Raw genomic sequence first — 24241 nt, 5'->3', positions numbered from 1 at the left:
TTACGAAGACGGAAGTGTCAAAATCATTTGCAATAACTGAAATAGATATTTTGGTATCAAGAAAAACATGTTTATAAGAACGGAAATGTTTTGAAATAGCTAGAACCGGAAAAGAGATGGTACAGATAGTACAGATGTACACCTGCCGGAAAAGGGAAAAAAATGTTCAGAGGTTGTGAAATATTAAGAAAAAAAAAAACACAGTCTTGTCATTGACTTGTATTAAGATCTCGGCCTATAAAAGGGATGAGAGTTGGCAGATACAGGACACAGTTTTCTCCAACTTCTCTAAGGGCGAAGCTCTGTGTAATTGAACCTACAACCTGTCTGATGAATGTACCAACTTGAAGACTTGTCTTTGGGTAAGAATAAAAGATTATTTTTCTTCTACAAGTATGTTTGTCTTTATTTCTATCTATTCTTTACTTGTCATGTATTCTACAAACTAAGACACATACAAATGACACTCACTCCCTGCACAAATTAGTGTTGAAGTTTAATAGAATATATGTGGGAACATAAATGGCCAAAGATCTCCTTAGACCCTATTAGACAGAAAGCTGTGGTCATGGGAATAAGCTTTGAACTCCGCCTTCTGATGCCTCCCCAGAACAGACCCCCATGGGACTGGGTAACCCTTGAGGTCAGGGAAACAATTCAAACCCTTTTGGATGAACTAACGCTCATTACCCCTCCGTGTAGAGGGGTCAAGAAGGGGTCTAAAAGGGGGGGCATTTAAACAGTATTGTTAAATCCTACTAGTAAGCCCCAAAGTTTGTCCAAGCAGAAGAAAAAACAATTATGCCCTACAATACAGCACTATTTATCCAACAAAGAACCATTAAATGAAACTCATTAACCAACAAATACGGCAGTCCCTGGGCCATTGAAAAATTTCTATTGCAGAATACTGATTATCCGTACAGTGGCAGTTACATGGCATAGAGAAGGGAGAAGAGTTAATGTTTAATACAAGGCACGATATACCGCCTTTCTTAAAAGAAAACCAAAGCGGTATTATGTTTAATTTAATACAAGGCTTGATATATAGCCTGATGCGGCAAACAGACTGGCACAGGATGGGGAGGGGTAACCTGCACAGAGCATGAGGGGTAATCTACCCACAGCATGAGAAAACCATGTTTTAAAAGGAAATGGGACTTGATATACCGCCTTTCTGAGGTTTTTGCAACTACATTCAAAGCAGTTTACATATATTCAGGTACTTATTTTGTACCAGGGGCAATGAAGGGTTGTGACTTGCCCAGAGTCAAAAGGAGCTGCAGTGGGAAACAGTCAGTTCATCCACACTGGGGTTCAAAATGTTGGCCAGGACTCTAACAATAGTCTCACGATACTACTGCTAAAATGTCATGGCCAGCATTTTGAACCCGAAGCACAGACAGCAGCAACTGAGGAATGCTGCTGCCCGCCCTACCCTAGGCCACCATGGCATCCTTGGGATGGAGGTGGATGTTCTTCAGGGTGGGGAGTCTTTGGGAGGGGTTCTTTCTGAGGGGGTTTTCAGAAGGGGGATGGATGCACTTGGGGGTTCTTTGGTAGAGGGGTCTACAGGTGCAGATGCTCAATGCAGCTAGTGGCAGTTAGCGCTTTAAAAAAAATGAACACCTGAACACTGCGGTTGCATGTGTTAATGCATTATTTTTTAAATTGCCGTTAACATTTGTACATTAATTGCATGTTAGAGATAAATCAACAGCACTGGCTTTTAACATTCACTTCAAATTTGAAACAAAGCAACACCACCACTACGAATACTGCTGAAAATGTACCTGTGCCTCGTTGAATAAAAAGCTTAAACAAAGGGGAAAAAAAGTAACTACAGAAAGTTTCAAGTACGAAGAAAGCATTTCTTAAAAAGAAATTTTAAATCTTTGCAGAAAAGTCACATGTTAGTTCTGCAGAAGGCCACATCACTTCTGTATTAAAACTTACTTTCTAGCTTCTATTCTGGCTTCAGAATCTGCGTCATGAATGCCCTTCTTTAGCGTTTCAGCCAATATTGATATGTGCCTGGAATAAGGAGAATATATTTTGAACTTGTAAGAACATTAGCAACAAGAGACTCTGCAGCCAAGAGAGAGAGAGTTCTGCAGTGTAGAAGAGATCTGCTCATCTGGCCAACACAAGGAAACGTACTTCAAGTTCTCCTCCTCTCAGTTCTTACTTTGTGGTTCAAACCCTGGTGTCTTTCTTCTCTCAATGACCTTGTGACTTGGGCTGTGTTTTGACATTCTCCCAATGTCATCTCTGTCTCTATGGTACCTATAGTGCTGCACGTAATTAGTCTCTCAGAAAGTATCCTTACATAGCCTTGTGACTATTATTCCAATGGCTTTTCTGTGCATAGACACAATACAACACAATGCAATAAATGCTTATATTCTGCTGCAAACGAAAAATAGCTCAGTGTGGATTACAATCGATCGAGAGGACTAACTATATCTAGTCAAATAACACACAGAAAAATGAAATATTAGCCAAAAATAATTACTCAAAGAATTTCTTAAGCAAGTAAGCTTTAAGTAATTTTCTAAATCTCATATAACAAACTTCAGACCTAATCCTAAGAGGAAAGGCATTCCAACAGCTTGCAACTTGATAAGAAAAAGATGATACATGTGGAGGGGCATTTTCATATGACGTCTAAATCAATTATAGCACGGCCATTTTCAAACCAGAAAAACGTCCAATATTTTTACTTCGAAAATGGCCATTTGCTAGATGCTTTTGTGTTCAGTGCGTCTATCTTTTTGGACTATTTTTGAAAAAATAAAATTCCAAGGGAAAAAATGCACAAAAACAAGCCCTTGGGATATATGGGAAGGGGGGGGGGGGCAGTATACTTATTAGACTAGCCATACAGAGAACAGTGGGACACCCTAAGAGGCACTGCAATGGACTTCATATAGAAGGTTCCAGGTACAAAACTCACTGTTACCCCTTTATATTGTATGGTAAGACCTCCAAACCCCACCAAAAACCTACTGTACCCAAATGTACACCACTACAATAGCCCTTATGCCTGCAGGTGTCATCTATATGTAGGTACTGTAGGTATTTAGTGCTTTTCGGAGGGCTCACATGTTCCACCACAAGTATATCAGTTAGAGTGGGATATGGGCCTAGGTCCCCTTCTGCAATGAAAACTAGGCTACTCCTGGGCCTCTAATAAGACTGGCCATCATATCTGAAGCTGTCATAGAGCCTGGCAAGTACTGTCACTGTCACATCATAGGGGGCTGGGAGGAGGTCAGTGAAAACTGGGGGAGTAAGGAAGTTATGCCTTAATCCCTCCAGTGGTCATCTGGTCATTTAGGACACCTTTTGATCACTTAATTGTTATTGAAACAGGTCTTGCCAAAAACATCCTAATTTTGACCCTAGATATTTTCATTTTCTTCCATTATTGCAGAAAAATGTCTATCTTTTGGTATCGCCAACGTTCCGCCCAAAACATGCCCCCTTGAAATTTGGACGAACTGTGGAGCAAAACATCTAAAACCAGGGTGTCAAAAATCGCAACTTGGACGTTTTGAGATAAATACGTCCTTCTGCCACCTAATAACTTTTTTTGGACCTTTTTTTTGTTTCGAGAACGTGCCCCAAGATCTTTTAGATTTTAAAAGGGAATCAGATGCTACACAAGCTCTGAAACATCCCTGCTCTCGTTTTCTCTGCAGAGTTTTTAAAGGTTTAATTTTCTACCTGTGATTTTGCCTTTGAAATTAACTTTCCATTACCAGGGTGTTAAAGGCTCTAATAATGCCAAGCTATAAAAAGGTGAGAAGAATCTTTATGAAGTTTACAATAGTCAGCTGGGATGATAAAGAAGCACTGGCTACATGCAAATGAACTTATTCACTTTGAATGGGCTGTGTCGGCATTGCCGCACGGCATAGTAAACAGGGGGGATAGTGTCAAATCAAGATGCAATGTCACCATATCAGAATGGGGCTTTTTTGCTATTTGGCAGCAAAATCTCTCTTCATGGTGTCAGTACATCCACTGCTGATATTGACAAAAACTGTTAAATATATTTGTGTAGCAATTCACAGTAATAGTTTTGGCCATGACTTCCATATGCACATCTGAAAAAGATGTGAACTCTTTTTAGGACAAAGGGGAGCATAAAGGTGCCTTCGTGGTCTGCAGAAAACACCAAAGCATCCATTACAAGAAAAAAAAAAAAAAAAAGAATACTTCACTTTCTTAACCACTTCCTGCACTAACTAATCTCCCACCATGGCTACTGTCCCATGAAAAATGCTGCTAATGTGGTACAGGTGACCCAAACAGGATGAAGACAATTGATGACAATGCTTTAGAGAGGTGAAGAGAGGGCAGCTTATAGCTATAGATATATAAAGTCTTGCATGGGATGCTTTTTAGCTCCTGAATAAAATCAGAGAATAGATCATAGAGAAGGAACTATGGAGCTTACATCACTTTTTAATGTATCACAAATGCAATTACGTTTCAGGCACTAATCTTTGCATAAATGAAAGCTTGGTTCCTACCTTTCCAAGGAGTATGTCTGCCATTCCAGCAATAGCAAGTCTAAAAATTCATAGCAGCGCCTGCAAATGAAGAAAACAAAATTATGATCAGATCAGATGTGTACCTGGTTTGGTTAGCTTGAACAGGAGTACCAAGAGGGTGAGAACAAGTGTTTCCAAACTCCTCTAAAATGGTACAGTATCCTACACTTCTTCATAAAAATTAAAATCCATTATCTCTGAAAAAAAGTATAATCATATATAGATAAGCAAGACCGATCTAATAAAATCATTTCAGACAATGGAACAAACATTGGAAGATGAGGATATAAGTTTTAAACAAATACCTGTTTGGCATATTTTCAGTAATAGCATTGCGTACAACTGTATGAACAATTTCAGGGGTATACAGGAGATGGGGGCTCAGAATCAAGCTCAGGCTGGGACTGATGGGGAAAGGGAAGAAAGCGGAATGAAAGTAGATACTCTCCTGCATCAAACTGCAGCCCTGCTGTAGAGCCCTGAAGACCCCGGCATATTCAGAAGCTGTGCTGCTGCTGACCATTTCCTCTGTGTCCCACAGGATTCCCAGCTTGAACGCACTGCAACACCCCCAACACCAGCCAGCAGATTCCAAATCGGAAACATCGCTTAACTGCCTCTGCAGGAGTAACCATTCACTCCAACTGTCACCAGCACAGTGTGTCCCAAGTCAAGATCCTTCCCCTGCTCCAAGTAGACCCTGCAGACCTCCAAGCAATTCTGAGTCAAACTTTAGTCTCTGCCGGCTGCTCCCCCAAGCTCAATGTCTCCACAAGTCTTACCCCAAATAAGAACGGATCAGGACTGATACTCTGACCCATGCTCTCCAGCAAACCTCTTTCCTTCTCCTTTTTTTTTTTTTTTAAGGTTGTTGTACTGGAAAAGGAGAGCTCCACAGGAAGCAGGGAAGAGGAAGAAGTAAATTCATAGGGCACCACAGACAGGAATCTGAAGACCAGCAAATATGATTCTGCAGACTCAAGCCACCAGTTGACCAACTGGACCAGGAGCAAATCACTCAAAACCACTGAAAAATGTGTCCATCCACCTGCTGGAGATAGTAAATACTGAGAAACTGGACTGGATGCCAAGACAGATATATCTCAGCTCAGCTCTCAGTTCTCTATCTCTACCTGCTGGTTGATGGACACAACTATCCCACAGGTTCTGGAATAGTGGAAATAGGAGACTGAAAAACAAAACTTAAAAACTTAACCAAGGCTGGCTGGGTTGTAACGGGTGACAAAGCTCTGAGTGGAGTGCAGGAGAGGTGAGGTGCATGTTTTCCGGGCTGGCATAAGGGGGTGACAAACAAGGCAATTGCCCCTGGCCCCCATACCAAATGGGGCGCCAAACCTGCCTCAAGCTAAAGGAAGCACAGGCAGAAGACCAGCTTTTGGGCCCCCTCCACAGTTTCTGCCCTTGGCCCCTGAATGTCTAACACCAGCCCTGTAGTGCTCCCAGATGTTTGAACCCTGTTGTCTGTGCCTGGCAGCTAGGGAAAGAGGGCTGTCAGGAGGAGGAGCAGAAACTGTGGACTTGGAAATGAAAAGAAGACACGAGTTGTCCTCCAGATCCGCCGGTAGTCTGGATAGTTGAAGCAGGACAAGAGGTGCTGTAGCACTTGCAGGTGCCATGGATTTTGAGGCGGCTACATAAATGCGATTAGCAAACATGCACAGAAATGGGCGAAGCAGCTATGCGCTGTGCCAGTATGGAGCCTTGAACATCTACACATGATGAAGGCCTGGAGCTCCCGCCTTCGCTGAGACTCTCTGAGGGCAGGAGTCGGGCTGGCCTTGAGCATGCAAAGATGATCAAGCCCCACAACGGCACAGCCATTGCACTGGCGTCAGTGTCAGCTATAGAAAAAGGTAAGAGCACAGAGAGGGGGAGGAGGAGGAAGATTCAAATATAAATCAAGATCCCAATTTTTAGGCTTTATTTCAGAGACATTCAATTCCACAGTTTAGGGAGCACTGAGAAAAACATATCCTTAGCACTCATCAGCTTTTTATTCTTCACTGATGAAATTCTTAGGCAGGCATCCTGACTGGACATAAGCTGCCAATTTAGAGCATACCACTGCGATCAAAACACTGAATGGCCTACTTCCCTGGCCAGCACAAGCATCTCTAAACTAATTCTCAATTTGAGTGGCAGCCAATGAAGAAAATTCAGTATGAGGGTGACCCTGTCTCAATAATAGTGACCTGCACTATCCAAGCAATGCAACATTTTGGATATGTGACTATTTAAACTATCTAGAAATCAGTGGGGACAGAGGCATAATTATTGTACAAAAGCAGAAAAGCAGATGCTTACCTTCTTACCGCAACAGACTTTGAGGTACAATTACTAGTTATGATGGGTATTAGCCTGGGGATATGTGTATGCTGGAAAGAAATAATACACAAAATAGAAAATGAAATGCAGAATTGTATCAACTCTACAGTATTTGCTTCTCTTATTTGTACTCTTTTTAAACAATATTAAAGATTACTGTATAGAATGTGAAAGCTTCATGTTCATTTACAAACAATTTAAAGACCCAGAATCTGATGGGATCCAAAAAATGGTATACTTACTCGAATAATTAACCTAATGGCTACAACACCAGATGTGGCCATGATTTTGGCACTATTGGGGACTAGATTGAATAGAGTTGGCATAATGGCTTCGGCACCATGGTCAAATTTATTTCCCAAGACAGATGAGAGATGCCTGTAAAACAATTAAAATAATGCTTATAAAACTAAAGGTGTATGTGCATGTTAATAAGTTTGATCAAAACTCAGTCTCTTCTAATCTTAACCAGTGCATTTTATCTAGTGAAAAAGGTGCTGGTACTCAAATGCCAGGCCACCCTTCAGAGGTGGGGTGATCACTGAGGGACCCTTCCCACAATAGCCAGGTCCCCTGCAACCACTCACAGAATCTATGACAAGGCAGAATTGGTGTGTAGAGCCTGAGGTTTTTCATTAAAACTTGGGGACCAGAGGTCAATTTTAGCAGACAATGGAAAAGGTGCCGGTACTCAGTACCCCCAAGTACCCCCTCAAAAAAAAGCCCTGATCTTAACAATATAAGATTCAGCTTCAGTAGCCAGAGAACAAGGCCAGTGCCGGGCAGACTTCTACAGTCTGTGCTCTGATCGTGGTTCGACAGATTTAGATGGGTTGGAATGGGGTTTTTATGACAACTTTAGTAGTTGAAGAACAAGGCCAGTCACGGACAGACTTCTACAGTCTGTGCCCTGAAATGGCAAGGACAGATAAAGAGCAAGTATACATATATAATATCACATTATACCTTTTGCTATGAGTTTATCTTGTTGGGCAGACTGGATGGACCATACAGGGCTTTATCTGCCATCATCTACTAGGTTAATATGTTACTATGTGTAAAAAATCTCTCACTTTCACTAGACACTGTACTGTTACTGCAGAATTCAACGGGTGCCACTAGTAAACATCATCCATCTTTATACAATTACTTGAAAATAAGATTGTTTAAAAAAAAGTGCTATTTCCTATAGTCTTAAATGTTTGTCTTGTCTTCTAATAAAGTCAAGAAGGGGAAATGAATAATTACTTACCTGGTAGTTGCCTTTCCTCAAGTCCAGTCATACCAGTCAAATGTGTGAGTTATGCTCCTCTATTATCAAATGGAAGCAGAGAACACCAAAGTGCTAATGTCACCCCATATATAGTACCCATGCAGAACCAGAACTCCAGCATTCTTGTCACAAAGCTAACAAATACCAGGAACATAACCAGATCTCTGTTTTCATTCCCTGACAGATTCCATTGCAGAGGCCTGCAGCCCCATGGCCCATGAATGGCAAAGTCAGATCAAGATCAAGGCTCGAGTGGACTTTGACAGCAACTCAGTAGTTGGCAAACAGAACCAGTGCAGAGCAGACTTCTACAATCTATGCCCCAAAATTAGCAGGGAGAGATGTATGCATACTTAATCTTTCACATTCAAAGCATAAGCTATAGAATACTCCTGCTCCATGACTAACTTAGGCACCGGTATTTACACCAAGTCTTACTTGGCATAAATGGCCGCGCATAGAGCTAGGTGCAGGCATGGCCACTAGATGTACAGTGGGGGAAATAAGTATTTGATCCCTTGCTGATTTTGTAAGTTTGCCCACTGACAAAGACATGAGCAGCCCATAATTGAAGGGTAGGTTATTGGTAACAGTGAGAGATAGCACATCACAAATTAAATCCGGAAAATCACATTGTGGAAAGTATATGAATTTATTTGCATTCTGCAGAGGGAAATAAGTATTTAATCCCTCTGGCAAACAAGACCTAATACTTGGTGGCAAAACCCTTGTTGGCAAGCACAGCGGTCAGACGTCTTCTGTAGTTGATGATGAGGTTTGCACACATGTCAGGAGGAATTTTGGTCCACTCCTCTTTGCAGATCATCTCTAAATCATTAAGAGTTCTGAGCTGTCGCTTGGCAACTCGCAGCTTCAGCTCCCTCCATAAGTTTTCAATGGGATTAAGGTCTGGTGACTGGCTAGGCCACTCCATGACCCTAATGTGCTTCTTCCTGAGCCACTCCTTTGTTGCCTTGGCTGTATGTTTTGGGTCATTGTCGTGCTGGAAGACCCAGCCACGACCCATTTTTAAGGCCCTGGCGGAGGGAAGGAGGTTGTCACTCAGAATTGTACGGTACATGGCCCCATCCATTCTCCCATTGATGCGGTGAAGTAGTCCTGTGCCCTTAGCAGAGAAACACCCCCAAAACATAACATTTCCACCTCCATGCTTGACAGTGGGGACGGTGTTCTTTGGGTCATAGGCAGCATTTCTCTTCCTCCAAACACGGCGAGTTGAGTTCATGCCAAAGAGCTCAATTTTTGTCTCATCTGACCACAGCACCTTCTCCCAATCACTCTCGGCATCATCCAGGTGTTCACTGGCAAACTTCAGACGGGCCGTCACATGTGCCTTCCGGAGCAGGGGGACCTTGCGGGCACTGCAGGATTGCAATCCGTTATGTCATAATGTGTTACCAATGGTTTTCGTGGTGACAGTGGTCCCAGCTGCCTTGAGATCATTGACAAGTTCCCCCCTTGTAGTTGTAGGCTGATTTCTAACCTTCCTCATGATCAAGGATACCCCACGAGGTGAGATTTTGCGTGGAGCCCCAGATCTTTGTCGATTGACAGTCATTTTGTACTTCTTCCATTTTCTTACTATGGCACCAACAGTTGTCTCCTTCTCGCCCAGCGTCTTACTGATGGTTTTGTAGCCCATTCCAGCCTTGTGCAGGTGTATGATCTTGTCCCTGACATCCTTAGACAGCTCCTTGCTCTTGGCCATTTTGTAGAGGTTAGAGTCTGACTGATTCACTGAGTCTGTGGACAGGTGTCTTTCATACAGGTGACCATTGCCGACAGCTGTCTGTCATGCAGGTAACGAGTTGATTTGGAGCATCTACCTGGTCTGTAGGGGCCAGATCTCTTACTGGTTGGTGGGGGATCAAATACTTATTTCCCTCTGCAGAATGCAAATAAATTCATATACTTTCCACAATGTGATTTTCCGGATTTAATTTGTGATGTGCTATCTCTCACTGTTACCAATAACCTACCCTTCAATTATGGGCTGCTCATGTCTTTGTCAGTGGGCAAACTTACAAAATCAGCAAGGGATCAAATACTTATTTCCCCCACTGTATTCTATAAACCCACTAGGCATATTCTTTAAACTGTGCCTAAATATAGGTGCAGTTTACAGAATTAGACAGAAATATTTTCAGCTCTGATTTTTCAGGCACCTTATATAGAATCTAGTCCACAGTGTGCCATGAGCAGCTAGATGAACGAGGGGTAAAAGAGGCACTCAGGGAAGACAAGGCCATAGCATACGAGATTACATGAATTCTTTGCTTCAGTCTTCACCGAGGAAAATGTGGGAGAGATACCGGTGACAGAAATGGTATTCAATGCAGAGAAGTCAGAGAAACTGAATCAAATCTCTGTAAACCTGGTAGATGTAATGGAGCAATTTGACAAACTGAACAGTAGAAAATCACCTGGACCGGATGGTATACTTCCAGAGTACTGATAGAATTGAAAAATTAACTTGCAGAACTATTGTTAATAATATGTAATTTATCTTTAACATCAAGAATGGTACCAGAAGATTGGAGGGTGGCCAATATAACACCGATCCCAGAAATTATAGACCAGTGAGCCTGAAATTGGTGCTGGGCAAAATGGTAAGACTATTAAAAAGAACAAAATTACAGAGCATGTACATAAGCATGGATCAATAAGACAAAGCCAACATGGATTTAGTGAAGGGAAATCTTGCCTCACCAATCTATTACATTTCTTTGAAGGGGTGAACAAATATGTGGATAAAGGTGAGCCAGTTGATATTTGTATCTGGATTTTCAAAAGGCATTTGACAAAGTACTTCATGAAAGGCTCCAGAGGAAATTGGAAAGTCATGGGATAGGAGGTAGTGTTCTATCATGGATTAAAAACTGGTTAAAAGATAGAAAACAGAGAGTAGGGCTAAATGCTCAGTATTCTCAATGGAGAAGGGTAGATAGTGGGGTCCTGCAGGGGTCTGTACTAGGACCATTGCTTTTTAACATATTTATAAATGATCTAGAGATGGGAATAACTAGTGAGGTAATTAAATTTTCTGATCACACATAATTATTCAAAGTTGTTAAATTGCAGAAGATTGTGAAAAATTGCAAGAGGACCTTACGACACTGGGAGATTGGGCATCCAAATGGCAGATGACATTTAATGTGAGCAAGAGCAAAGTGATGCATGTGGGAAAGAGGAACCCAAACTATAGCTACGTGATGCAAGGCTCCCTATTAGGAGTCACTGATCAGGAAAAGGATCCTAGGTGTCATCGTTGATGATAGGTTGAAACCCTCTGCTCAGTGTGTAGTGGCGGCTAAGAAAGCAAATAGAATGTTAGGTATTATTAGGAAAGGAATGGAAAACAAAAATGAGGATGTTATAATGCCTTTATATCGCTCCATAGTGAAACTGCAATTCTGGTCACCGAATCTCAAAAAAGATATATTGGAATAGAAAAGGTACAGAGAAGGGCAACAAAAATGATAAAGAGGATGGGACGACTTCCCTATAAGGAAAGACTAAAGCGGCTAGGGCTCGTCAGCTTGGAGAAAAGACGGCTGAGGTGAGATATGATAGAGGTCTACAAAATAATGAGTGGAGTGGAACAGGTAGACGTGAATTGCTTGTTTACTCTTTCCAAAAAAACTAGGACTAGGAGGCATACAATGAAGCTACAAAGTAGTAATTTTAAAACAAATAGGAGAAAATATTTCTTCACTCAATGTGTAATTAAACTCTGGAATTTGTTGCCAGAGAATGTTGTAGAAGCAGTTAACTTAGCAGGGATTAAAAAAGGTTTGGATAACTTCTTAAAAGAAAAGTCCATAAAAGCCATTATTAACATGACCATGGGGAAGATCCACCGCTTATTTCTAGTATAAGCACCATAAAATGTTTTGGGATCTTGCCAGGTACTTGTGACCTGGGTTGGCCACTGTTGGAAACAGGATACTGGGCTTGATGGACCTTTGGTCTGTTCCAGTATGAAAAATGTTTATGTTCTTATATTCTCCTCTTCCATCTGCTTGTAGAGGAGCATAACACATGCATCTGGACTGGTCTTGCTACAATGAAATCATCATTTTATATTAGAAATACAAGTAGCTGCATCCTCATTTTTAAGCAAATACTTCTACCAATAACAGTACTTTCTTAATACAGTATCTCACATAAGCACTCGCGCACACTCATTCTCACATTCACACACGCTCTCTCACAGACACACTCACACCCACTCTCTGTCACACACACACACACACACTTGCACATTCTCACTCTCACACAGTCACTCACACAAACATACACACTCCACGCAAAACCTTGCTAGCGCCCGTTTAATTTCAGCCAGAAACGGGCCTTTTTTACTAGTTTCTCAATATTGAAGCTTAATGGGCAGTTTGTTTACCAACTGATGAAAAAACATGACCAAATTTCTCCAACTATGAGCAACACTGACAGCACCTAACAAACCTAAATTGCTTGTTAACTTTGTACAAAATCATCACTATGTAATGAACGGTATAGCGAATGCTACATACCTGTAGAAGGTATTCTCCGAGGACAGCAGGCTGATTGTTCTCACTGATGGGTGACGTCCACGGCAGCCCCTCCAATCGGAAACTTCACTAGCAAAGTCCTTTGCTAGCCCTCGCGCGCCCGCGCGCACCGCGCATGCGCGGCCGTCTTCCCGCCCGAAACCGGCTCGAGCCGGCCAGTCCAGTATGTAGCAAGACAATACACTTCAAGGGAAGACACAACTCCAAAGGGGAGGCGGGCGGGTTTGTGAGAACAATCAGCCTGCTGTCCTCGGAGAATACCTTCTACAGGTATGTAGCATTCGCTTTCTCCGAGGACAAGCAGGCTGCTTGTTCTCACTGATGGGGTATCCCTAGCCCCCAGGCTCACTCAAAACAACAACATTGGTCAATTGGGCCTCGCAACGGCGAGGACATAACTGAGATTGACCTAAAAAATTACCAACTAACTGAGAGTGTAGCCTGGAACAGAACAAACAGGGCCCTCGGGGGGTGGAGTTGGATCCTAAAGCCCAAACAGGTTCTGAAGAACTGACTGCCCGAACCGACTGTCACGTCGGGTATCCTGCTGCAGGCAGTAATGAGATGTGAATGTGTGGACAGATGACCACGTCGCAGCTTTGCAAATTTCCTCCATGGTGGCTGACTTCAAGTGGGCTACCGACGCTGCCATGGCTCTAACATTATGAGCCGTGACATGACCCTCAAGAGCCAGCCCAGCCTGGGCGTAAGTGAAGGAAATGCAATCTGCTAGCCAATTGGATATGGTGCGTTTCCCTACAGCCACTCCCCTCTTGTTGGGATCAAAAGAAACAAACAATTGGGCGGACTGTCTGTGGGGCTGTGTCCGCTCCAGATAGAAGGCCAATGCTCTCTTGCAGTCCAATGTGTGCAGCTGACGTTCAGCAGGGCAGGAATGAGGACGGGGAAAGAATGTTGGCAAGACAATTGACTGGTTCAGATGGAACTCCGACACAACCTTTGGCAGAAACTTAGGGTGAGTGCGGAGGACTACTCTGTTGTGATGAAATTTGGTGTAAGGGGCCTGGGCTACCAGGGCCTGAAGCTCACTGACTCTACGAGCCGAGGTAACTGCCACCAAGAAAATGACCTTCCAGGTCAAGTACTTCGGATGGCAGGAATTCAGTGGCTCGAAAGGAGGTTTCATCAGCTGGGTGAGAACGACATTGAGATCCCATGACACTGTAGGAGGCTTGACAGGGGGCTTTGACAAAAGCAAACCTCTCATGAAGCGAACAACTAAAGGCTGTCCTGAGATCGGCTTACCTTCCACTTGGTAATGGTATGCACTGATTGCACTAAGGTGAACCCTTACGGAGTTGGTCTTCAGACCAGACTCAGACAAGTGGAGAAGGTATTCAAGCAGGGTCTGTGTAGGACAAGAGCGAGGATCTAGGGCCTTGCTGTCACACCAGACGGCAAACCTCCTCCAATGAAAGAAGTAACTTCTCTTAGTGGAGTCTTTCCTGGAAGCAAGCAAGATGCGGGAGACACCCTCTGGCAGACCCAAAGAGGCAAAGTCTACGCCCTCAACATCCAGGCCGTGAGAGCCAGGGACTGGAGGTTGGGATGCAGAAGAGCCCCTTCGTCCTGCGTGATGAGGGTCGGAAAACACTCCAATCTCCACGGTTCTTCGGAGGATAACTCCAGAAGAAGAGGGAACCAGATCTGACGCGGCCAAAAGGGAGCAATCAGAATCATGGTGCCTCGGTCTTGCTTGAGTTTCAACAAAGTCTTCCCCACCAGAGGAATGGGAGGATAAGCATACAGCAGACCTTCCCCCCAATCCAGGAGGAAGGCATCCGACGCCAGTCTGCCGTGGGCCTGAAGCCTGGAACAGAACTGAGGGACCTTGTGGTTCACTTGAGATGCGAAGAGATCCACCAGGGGGGTGCCCCACGCCTGGAAGATCTGTCGCACCACACGGGAATTGAGCGACCACTCGTGAGGTTGCATAATCCTGCTCAACCTGTCGGCCAGACTGTTGTTTACGCCTGCCAGATATGTGGCTTGGAGCACCATGCCTTGACGGCGAGCCCAGAGCCACATGCTGACGGCTTCCTGACACAGGGGGCGAGATCCGGTGCCCCCCTGCTTGTTGACATAGTACATGGCAACCTGATTGTCTGTCTGAATTTGGATAATTTGGTGGGACAGCCGATCTCTGAAAGCCTTCAGAGCGTTCCAGATCGCTCGCAACTCCAGAAGATTGATCTGTAGATCGCTTTCTTGGAGGGACCACCTTCCTTGGGTGTGAAGCCCATCGACATGAGCTCCCCATCCCAGGAGAGACGCATCCGTGGTCAGCACTTTTTGAGGCTGAGGAATTTGGAAGGGACGTCCCAGAGTCAAATTGGAGCAAATCGTCCACCAATACAGGGATTCGAGAAAACTCGTGGACAGGTGGATCACGTCCTCTAGACCCCCGGCGGCCTGATACCACTGGGAGGCTAGGGTCCATTGAGCAGATCTCATGTGAAGGCGGGCCATGGGAGTCACATGAACTGTGGAAGCCATGTGGCCCAGCAATCTCAACATCTGCCGAGCTGTGATCTGCTGGGACGCTCGCACCCGCGAGACGAGGGACAACAAGTTGTTGGCCCTCGCCTCTGGGAGATAGGCGCGAGCCGTCCGAGAATCCAGCAGGGCTCCGATGAATTCGAGTTTCTGCACTGGGAGAAGATGGGACTTTGGGTAATTTATCACAAACCCCAGTAGCTCCAGGAGGCGAATAGTCATCTGCATGGACTGCAGGGCTCCTGCCTCGGATGTGTTCTTCACCAGCCAATCGTCGAGATATGGGAACACGTGCACCCCCAGCCTGCGAAGCGCCGCTGCTACCACAGCTAGGCACTTTGTGAACACCCTGGGCGCAGAGGCGAGCCCAAAGGGTAGCACACAGTACTGGAAGTGGCGTGCGCCCAGCTGAAATCGCAGATACTGTCTGTGAGCTGGCAGTATCGGGATGTGTGTGTAGGCATCCTTCAAGTCCAGAGAGCATAGCCAATCGTTTTGCTGAATCATGGGGAGAAGGGTGCCCAGGGAAAGCATCCTGAACTTTTCTTTTACGAGATATTTGTTCAGGGCCCTTAGGTCTAGGATGGGACGCATCCCCCCTGTTTTCTTTTCCACAAGGAAGTACCTGGAATAGAACCCCAGCCCTTCTTGCCCGGATGGCACGGGCTCGACCGCATTGGCGCTGAGAAGGGCGGAGAGTTCCTCTGCAAGTACCTGCTTGTGCTGGAAGCTGTAGGACTGAGCTCCCGGTGGACAATTTGGAGGTTGTGAGGCCAAATTGAGGGTGTATCCTTGCCGGACTATTTGGAGAACCCACTGATCGGAGGTTATGAGAGGCCACCTTTGGTGAAAAGCTTTCAACCTCCCTCCGACAGGCAGGTCGCCCGGCACTGACACTTGGATGTCGGCTATGCTCTGCTGGAGCCAGTCAAAAGCTCGCCCCTTGCTTTTGCTGGGGAGCCGCGGGGCCTTGCTGATTCGCACGCTGCTGACGAGAGCGAGCGCGCTGGGGCTTAGCCTGGGCCGCAGGCTGTCGGGAAGGAGGATTGTACCTACGCTTGCCAGAAGTATAGGGAACAGTCTTCCTTCCCCCGAAAAATCGTCTACCTGTAGAGGTAGAAGCTGAAGGCTGCCGGCGGGCGAACTTGTCGAATGCGGTGTCCCGCTGGTGGAGAGACTCTACCACCTGTTCGACTTTTTCGCCAAAAATGTTATCCGCACGGCAAGGCGAGTCCGCAATCCGCTGCTGGATTCTATTCTCCAGGTCGGCGGCACGCAGCCATGAGAGCCTGCGCATCACCACACCTTGAGCAGCGGCCCTGGACGCAACATCAAAAGTGTCATAAACTCCTCTGGCCAGGAATTTTCTGCACGCCTTCAGCTGCCTGACCACCTCCTGAAAAGGCTTGGCTTGCTCAGGGGGAAGAGCATCAACCAAGCCCGCCAACTGCCGCACATTATTCCGCATGTGTATGCTCGTGTAGAGCTGGTAAGACTGGATCTTGGACACGAGCATAGAGGAATGGTAGGCCTTCCTCCCAAAGGAGTCTAAGGTTCTAGCGTCCTTGCCCGGGGGCGCCGAAGCATGTTCCCTAGAACTCTTAGCCTTCTTTAGGGCCAAATCCACAACTCCAGAGTCATGAGGCAACTGAGTGCGCATCAGCTCTGGGTCCCCATGGATCCGGTACTGGGACTCGATCTTCTTGGGAATGTGGGGATTAGTTAATGGCTTGGTCCAGTTCGCAAGCAATGTCTTCTTCAGGACATGGTGCAAGGGAACAGTGGACGCTTCCTTAGGTGGAGAAGGATAGTCCAGGAGCTCAAACATTTCAGCCCTGGGCTCGTCCTCCACAACCACCGGGAAGGGGATGGCCGTAGACATCTCCCGGACAAAGGAGGCAAAAGACAGACTCTCGGGAGGAGAAAGCTGTCTCTCAGGAGAGGGAGTGGGATCAGACGGAAGACCCTCAGACTCCTCGTCAGAGAAATATCTGGGATCTTCCTCTTCCTCCCACGAGGCCTCACCCTCGGTGTCAGACACAAGTTCACGGACCTGTGTCTGCAACCTCGCCCTGCTCGACTCCGTGGAACCCCGTCCACGATGGGGGCGTCGAGAGGTAGACTCCCTCGCCCGCATCGGCGAAGCTCCCTCCGCCGACGTAGTCGGGGAGCCTTCCTGGGAGGTGGCCGCGGTCGGTACCGCACGCGGTACCGACGTCGGGGACCTCAACCTGGGCGATGGGCCAGCCGGCGCCACGCTCGACGGTACCGGTGGCGCAAGCACCGCCAGTACCGGAGGGGTAGGGCGCAACAGCTCTCCCAGAATCTCTGGGAGAACGGCCCGGAGGCTCTCGTTAAGAGCGGCTGCAGAGAAAGGCTGAGAGGTCGATGCAGGCGTCGACGTCAGTACCTGTTCCGGGCGTGGAGGCTGTTCCGGGCTGTCCAGAGCGGAGCGCATCGACACCTCCTGAACAGAGGGTGAGCGGTCCTCTCGGTGCCGATGCCTGCTGGGTGCCGAATCCCTCGGCGACCCAGAGCTCTCGGTGCCGACACGGGGAGGAGACCGGTGTCGATGCTTCTTCGATTTCTTCCGAAGCATGTCACCGGAGCTCCCCGGCACCGACGAGGAGGACGTCGAATCCATCCGTCGCTTCCTCGGGGCCGAGACTGAAGAAGGTCGATCTCGGGGGGGCTGTACCGCAGGAGCCCTCAGGGTAGGCGGAGACCCACCCGAGGGCTCACCGCCACCAGCAGGGGAATGGACAGCCCTCACCTGCACTCCACCCGATGCACCACCGTCCGACGACATCAGCAGACGAGGTCCTGGTACCACCGACGTCGATGCAGCTATCCGATGTCTCGGCGCCGATGCAGAGGCCCGATGCCTCGATGCACTCGATGCAGGGGCGGCCGAGGAAGAAGGTCTGGACGCTGACGACGTCGATGCACTCGAAGATCCCGGGCTTTCCCGAAGGAAAAAAACACGTTCAAAACAAATTGGACGCGCGAGGTCGACTTTCCGGGGCTCGACACAGCGAAAACACGACCGTACCGAGTGCGGACAAAAGAAGACTGGCCGGCTCGAGCCGGTTTCGGGCGGGAAGACGGCCGCGCATGCGCGGTGCGCGAGGGCTAGCAAAGGACTTTGCTAGTGAAGTTTCCGATTGGAGGGGCTGCCGTGGACGTCACCCATCAGTGAGAACAAGCAGCCTGCTTGTCCTCGGAGAAACTCAATTTAAACTGGGTTTCATTTTGGGTATAGTTGTAATATAATTGCCTACATAAATGTATATACACACCTATTTATATATCATATTGATTCAATAAGTCACACACACCTAAACCCAAAATAATGCCCAAAAGAAATTATTTCACTATACATTACAAAAATTGTCTGTAAGCTGATTTATCATTTAGAAACAAATTCCCCACCTTACTAACCTGAACTCTCCCAATTTCCCTCCATCTGTTTTATTCTTCCCTCTCCCTTATGCCCCCTTCAACGTTTCTTCACCTTGCTCCTTTTATTCTCTCTGTGGCCACAATGGGGCTCAGGTCCAGTCAGCATGCTGCTGCTTTAAATGCTCAGCTCTCCTTCTCATGCAGCGGAGGGCTCTAACCTGCCCACATGCTCTTTCCTCCTCACATTATTCTGGCTTGCTTCTTTCTAGCCTCTGGGTCTGGCCTCCCTGCCACTGCAGCTCTTCTTTCTAGCAGCAAGGCCTCACCTACCATGGCTTCCTCCTTCTGCTGGTTCACGTTTTCCTGCAGTAAGGCGTTACCTCCCTGCCACCTGCAGCTAACAGGCAATTCTTAACTGAAGCCGTAGACATCTGGTTGCACATGGCAAATAGATGTATATGGATGGACAGTCCTGAAAAGGCACTACTGTTTAAGCAAAATGAGCCTAAAATTATTCATATACATTTCCCTGTGTATGCTTCAATGTATTTTCCAAACACAAGTATATGCATACTTCCACCCGAACTCAGTTCAAGTAACTTAATTGTGCACAAGCTACATGCATATAATTTTACCCACATGTGTGTGTGGGGTGGGGGGTTTGGAGTTATTTGACAAAAGCCTATTTTCAGAGTTACCTTTGAAATGCTTTGAAAAATTACTTCTAGTCATATATAGTATTTATAAATCAATCCCCATATAGATCATAGTGCAGTCTCATAAAATGATGATTTTCACATCAAAATATCATTCCACAGGTTTTATTTTTGGGCTGTGATATTATTATAAATATCTAACACAATAAAAGGTTTTACAAAAAGGACTGATTTACAATATCTGTTTATGCAAATTCAGGAGGCATGGTGTTTTTCTAATCCCTTCCCTAAACTACAGCAAATGAACTCTATCCACTTTTTACTTTCTAATTCTGTCCTATAGATAAAATGTAACTATATTAACTGGGCTCTATAGCGCACTGAGACACATACTGCCCCCCCCCCCCTCCAAAAAAAAAAAAAAGAAATTGTGCAAAATGCTTTACTACCATTGTGTTCCATCCCAGCATTGGGTGAATCTCTTCATAAAGGTGGTTAACAAATCTCAATACATAAATTAAATAAATACATTTCTTTGCATGCCATTTAGCAATGTATGACGAGATTCCTTACCCTAAGGTAATACACGCCTCTCGTACCACCTGAGAACGCAAGTCTTTAGCAGATAGCTTAAATGCTCCATCCAGCAGGCGGAGATGTTGAAAGAAGGAGTCATGCTCAGCAGCTCCAGCCAACAATAGAGAACGGATTTTCTTCAGCTGTCAGCAACATACAATTTATAAGTTTACGTACGATAAAAGACAGCAGCACAGTACACAGAATCTTTCCAAGTAAATAACAGTACTTTCAACAGAGCAAAATGCACAGGTTTTAAAGCAAATTAAAAAAAAACATAAAAACATAATTTTTCACCAATGTTACTTAAAAATATTAAGATAATGATTACTCATTAAACATCTAGGTAGCTTTGCAGTGGAAATGAGAGGGTCCAAAGTACACCAATAAGACAAAGTGAAGCAAAAAGCACAACAAAGACCTTCAGGAACAGGACAATGGGAGATTCTTTATTATAAGGACCCGACACACTATCATTTATTATAGCATTTTCTTATTTTATCAGACCCCTGAGGCAGGTGAAGAATCACTGAAACATGGACTGTGTCGGGTCCTTATAATAAAGAATCTCCCATTGCCCTGCTTCTGAAGGTCTTTGTTATGCTTTTTGCTTAGCTTTGATGATGCAACATTTACCTGATAAATGATGTCAACGATACACATAAAATGTAATGCATTGAATTTTGGTTACATCTTTCTACTGGACACAGCAATACACAATACAAGTTACAATGAATACAAAAGCATACTACAATAAACACTAATAAATGAATATAAACAAACACATCAATGAAACACTAACTTCAATAAAACAATTATTAAATATTAATGCAACATAAATAAAAATGCAACAGATTACATAAAATGTGCTTTATTAAAGGAAAGTTACTATGATCTAACAGTCTGATACCAAGCGGTTTTGAGACTACCTGCTGCACTGCACACTAATTTTCAAAACTTAAACTTCCTGCAACATTTCTCTTTGAAAATTTGGGCTGAAGGGAAAATGCAGGTATGTATTTGATTTTCTCTCCCTTGTCGTAATCTGCCCGTTTTTACCCATTATAACAAGCACAATTACTTTTACTTGCACAGGGATCAGGGGAGGGGGCAGGTTTCAGACAACCGTTTTAAACAAGTAAGCATCTGTTTACCAAAGAACATAAGAAGCGCATCCCGTCTCAGATGATGGCCAATACCAGTCGCTAGGAAATACGTGGCAGATCCCAAACAGTAGATCTATTTCTAGTTCTTCAATCCCAAGTACAAGTGATAGCTTTTCCCAAGCTGACCTAGTAATTAAATTGCTTATCTTTTAGCGCACCTTAATAAAGGGAGCCCCTTAATGAATTGTATTCACCTTGAGCATATTTTTTTGCCTCTGAATTTGTTATTTATGTATATTATTGTTGCTTATGGACTTTTCCTCCAGGAATTTGTCTAAACCCCTTTTAAACCTAATTAAACTAGGTGCCTTGACCACATCCTCCTGCAGTAAATTCCATAGTGAGGTCATTTTTCTTCAGTCAATGTATTCTCTCTCCAATTGTGTTTAAATCTATTACTTTCATGGAGTGGCATCTAGTTTTACCATTACCTACTTATTTGTTTCACGCCACTCATGATTTTATAAATCACTCTTGCATAAACTAATGATTAGAGTAGTGGGCTGAGAACCAGGAAAGCAGAGGCTCGAAATCCCAATGAAACTTCTTGTGATCTTCAGCAAGTCACTTAATCTTCCGCTGCCATAGAATGCCCTCCCGCGGGAGGTGGTGGAAATGAAAACGGTAACGGAATTCAAACATGCGTGGGATAAGCATAAAGGAATCCTGTGCCGAAGGAATGGATCCTCAGGAGCTTAGTCAGGATCGGGAGGCGGGGCTGGTGGTTGGGAGGCGGGGATAGTGCTGGACAGACTTGTACGGTCTGTGCCGGAGCTGGGAGGCGGGGCTGGTGGTTGGGAGGTGGGGATGGTGCTGGGCAGACTTGTGCGGTCTGTGCCGGAGCCGGTGGTTGGGAGGAGGGGCGGGTGGTTGGGAGGCGGGGATAGTGCTGGGCAGACTTATACGGTCTGTGCCCTGAAGAGCACAGGTACAAATCAAAGTAGGGTATACACAAAAAGCAGCAAATATGAGTTATCTTGTTGGGCAGACTGGATGGACCGTGCAGGTCTTTTTCTGCCGTCATCTACTATGTATGTTACTATGTTACATAGGTATAGACAGAGTGTAAGCCTCTGGGAATAGGAAAATTCCTACTGTACCTGAATGTAATGCGTCTTACGCTAGTACGAAAAGGATGTGTGCTAAATCCAAATCCCCTCCTCCCCCCTCCCCCCCACAATCATCTCTTCTCCAACCTGAAGAGCTACAACCGGTTTAGCCTTTCTTCATAAAGGAAGCCTCTACTGCCTTTTTATCATTTTTGTTGCCATTCTCTCTTTAGAAATAAGGTAAAAAGAATTGAACAAAATATGCAAGGGATGACATCACATCACATCTATAGAGGCACTAGAATATTCTGTTTAATTGTCCATTTGTTTCTGAATAATTCCTACCATTTTCTTTACTTTCTAGCTCACTACCACAAAATGAACTGAGGATTTCAATGTTAATGGCCACACTGATTCCTAGATCTTTTCAAGTTATGACCCCTAACTTGGAACCCAGCATTATGCATCTATAGCTTGGCTCATTTTCCCTAAAAATATTATTTTGCACTTGTTTCCCCATTAACATCATCATTTATTAACAGCATGATTTAATGCAGTTATTGCACATTATCTACCACAAGGCCCATTTCATATAAAAGACCCTAAAGTAAATAATGAGGCTCATTCTCAAAGCATATAGACTAACAAAGTTATGTGCTTTGAAAATGAGCACCAATGTGCACTAATGGCATTAGAGCATGCTGTTAGTAAACACCCACCTAAATTTAATTTGCCATTTATGGTAGATTTCCAGTTTCTCAGTCTGGTAAACTCATTCTGCAGTTCTTCAGTAGCCTTGTATGGAAGGATGGATGGGTGGAATGTGTTTGCTATTTCTATTCCACCTAAAAACTAGCAGATCACAAATCATATACACAAAAAACTATGCAATATAAAACATAAAAAATACACAAATACAAATCAAAACAAACATTTCAAAAAGAATAAAAAACATTACTCTTTAAAATTATATTACAACAGACAATACATATCCCACAAAGCTTTTATAAAATTATCACTACCTTCCATATGCTTGACTAAAAAGTAACCCCCCCACCCGATATTCAAAAGCATTTAATTGGCCAGAATTGGCACCTGGCTAGTTAAATGCCTTATAACTGGCTATCTGGCAATATTCAGTGGAGGACAGCCAGCTATCTCCCACTGAATATCGCTGGTTAGCAACTATCCACCGATTTTCAGCCCCACTTTAGTGGCTATATTTGGGTGTGTAAATACATGGGATATCTTTGGCCAGTTTGAAGCAGCTAAGCCTGAATATCAACTTTGCCGGTTATCTTCAAACCAGCCAAAAATAAACCGGATATTCAATGCCGGTCACCGGAAACAGCCCAGCATTGAATATCCGGGTTTAGCGCTGTCCGCAGGAGTTAGCCCTTAAGTTTTTAGCTTCTTGCAATATCTTTAATCTGTCTCAATGTCATAGGCAGTTTATTCTATTCTATAGGTCCTGCAATGGAATATGTAGCCTCTCTGAATTCCATAAAATGTATTTTTATTGATGAGGCAGAAAACTGAAATGACCCTTCACACCTAAGTGAACATGGACAATAAATTTTTAACATTGGAACATCACGTTGAAGTGTCGGCTGAATAAGCATGAAAAATTTGAAACTCATATGATATGCAACTGACAGCCAATGTAAAATCATGCAATTGTGGTGTAATATGAAAATGTCTAGGAAGACCAGTGATAATACAAGAGCCAGAGTTCTGGACTACTTGCAAGGCTCTCAACCTCAACTGTAGGTGACCAAGATACAAAGCATTGCAATAGTCCAAATGGGAAAGGACTAAACTTTGCATAACCATCACCAGAACTTCAGAAAAAAATCATAGGTTTCAATTTACTGAACATAGACACGAGAAAAAAGGAGTAAGGAAAAAGAACAGAAGGAGCCAAACACCACAAGTCAGGATGTCATACAATGGCTCAATTTATTAAAAAGTCTTCAATATCAAATTTGTATATATAATATTCCAAAAAGTGCACAAATGTAGTGTACATAGGTACTTCTAAATAAAGATGACCCAACACTGCAGTGTTTCGGCAAAATAATTGCCTTCTTTAGGGGTCCTAATAAGAAGTACTCAAGGCT

General features: G+C 44.5%; 1 protein-coding gene across 5 annotated transcripts in view; it reads right to left on the bottom strand.

Moving 5' to 3' along the window:
* CLASP1 (cytoplasmic linker associated protein 1) overlaps window positions 1-24241 on the bottom strand; it is a 484411-nt gene that overhangs the window by 243022 nt on the left and 217148 nt on the right. For all 5 annotated transcript variants that reach the window (XM_030210422.1, XM_030210418.1, XM_030210420.1 and 2 more), the window contains exons 12-16: window positions 19904-20049; window positions 7151-7286; window positions 6888-6958; window positions 4542-4601; window positions 1957-2034 (exon numbers count right to left, since the gene is read on the bottom strand). In XM_030210422.1, coding sequence (XP_030066282.1) covers window positions 1957-2034; window positions 4542-4601; window positions 6888-6958; window positions 7151-7286; window positions 19904-20049 — 491 coding nt within the window. The remainder of the gene's footprint in view (window positions 1-1956; window positions 2035-4541; window positions 4602-6887; window positions 6959-7150; window positions 7287-19903; window positions 20050-24241) is intronic.

Source organism: Microcaecilia unicolor, chromosome 7 (genome assembly GCF_901765095.1).
Source record: "Microcaecilia unicolor chromosome 7, aMicUni1.1, whole genome shotgun sequence".
In the NCBI taxonomy this organism is placed as follows: Eukaryota; Metazoa; Chordata; class Amphibia; order Gymnophiona; family Siphonopidae; genus Microcaecilia; species Microcaecilia unicolor.
Note: the sequence above shows the minus strand (reverse complement) of the source record. Positions and strands in the feature narration are given on the sequence as shown.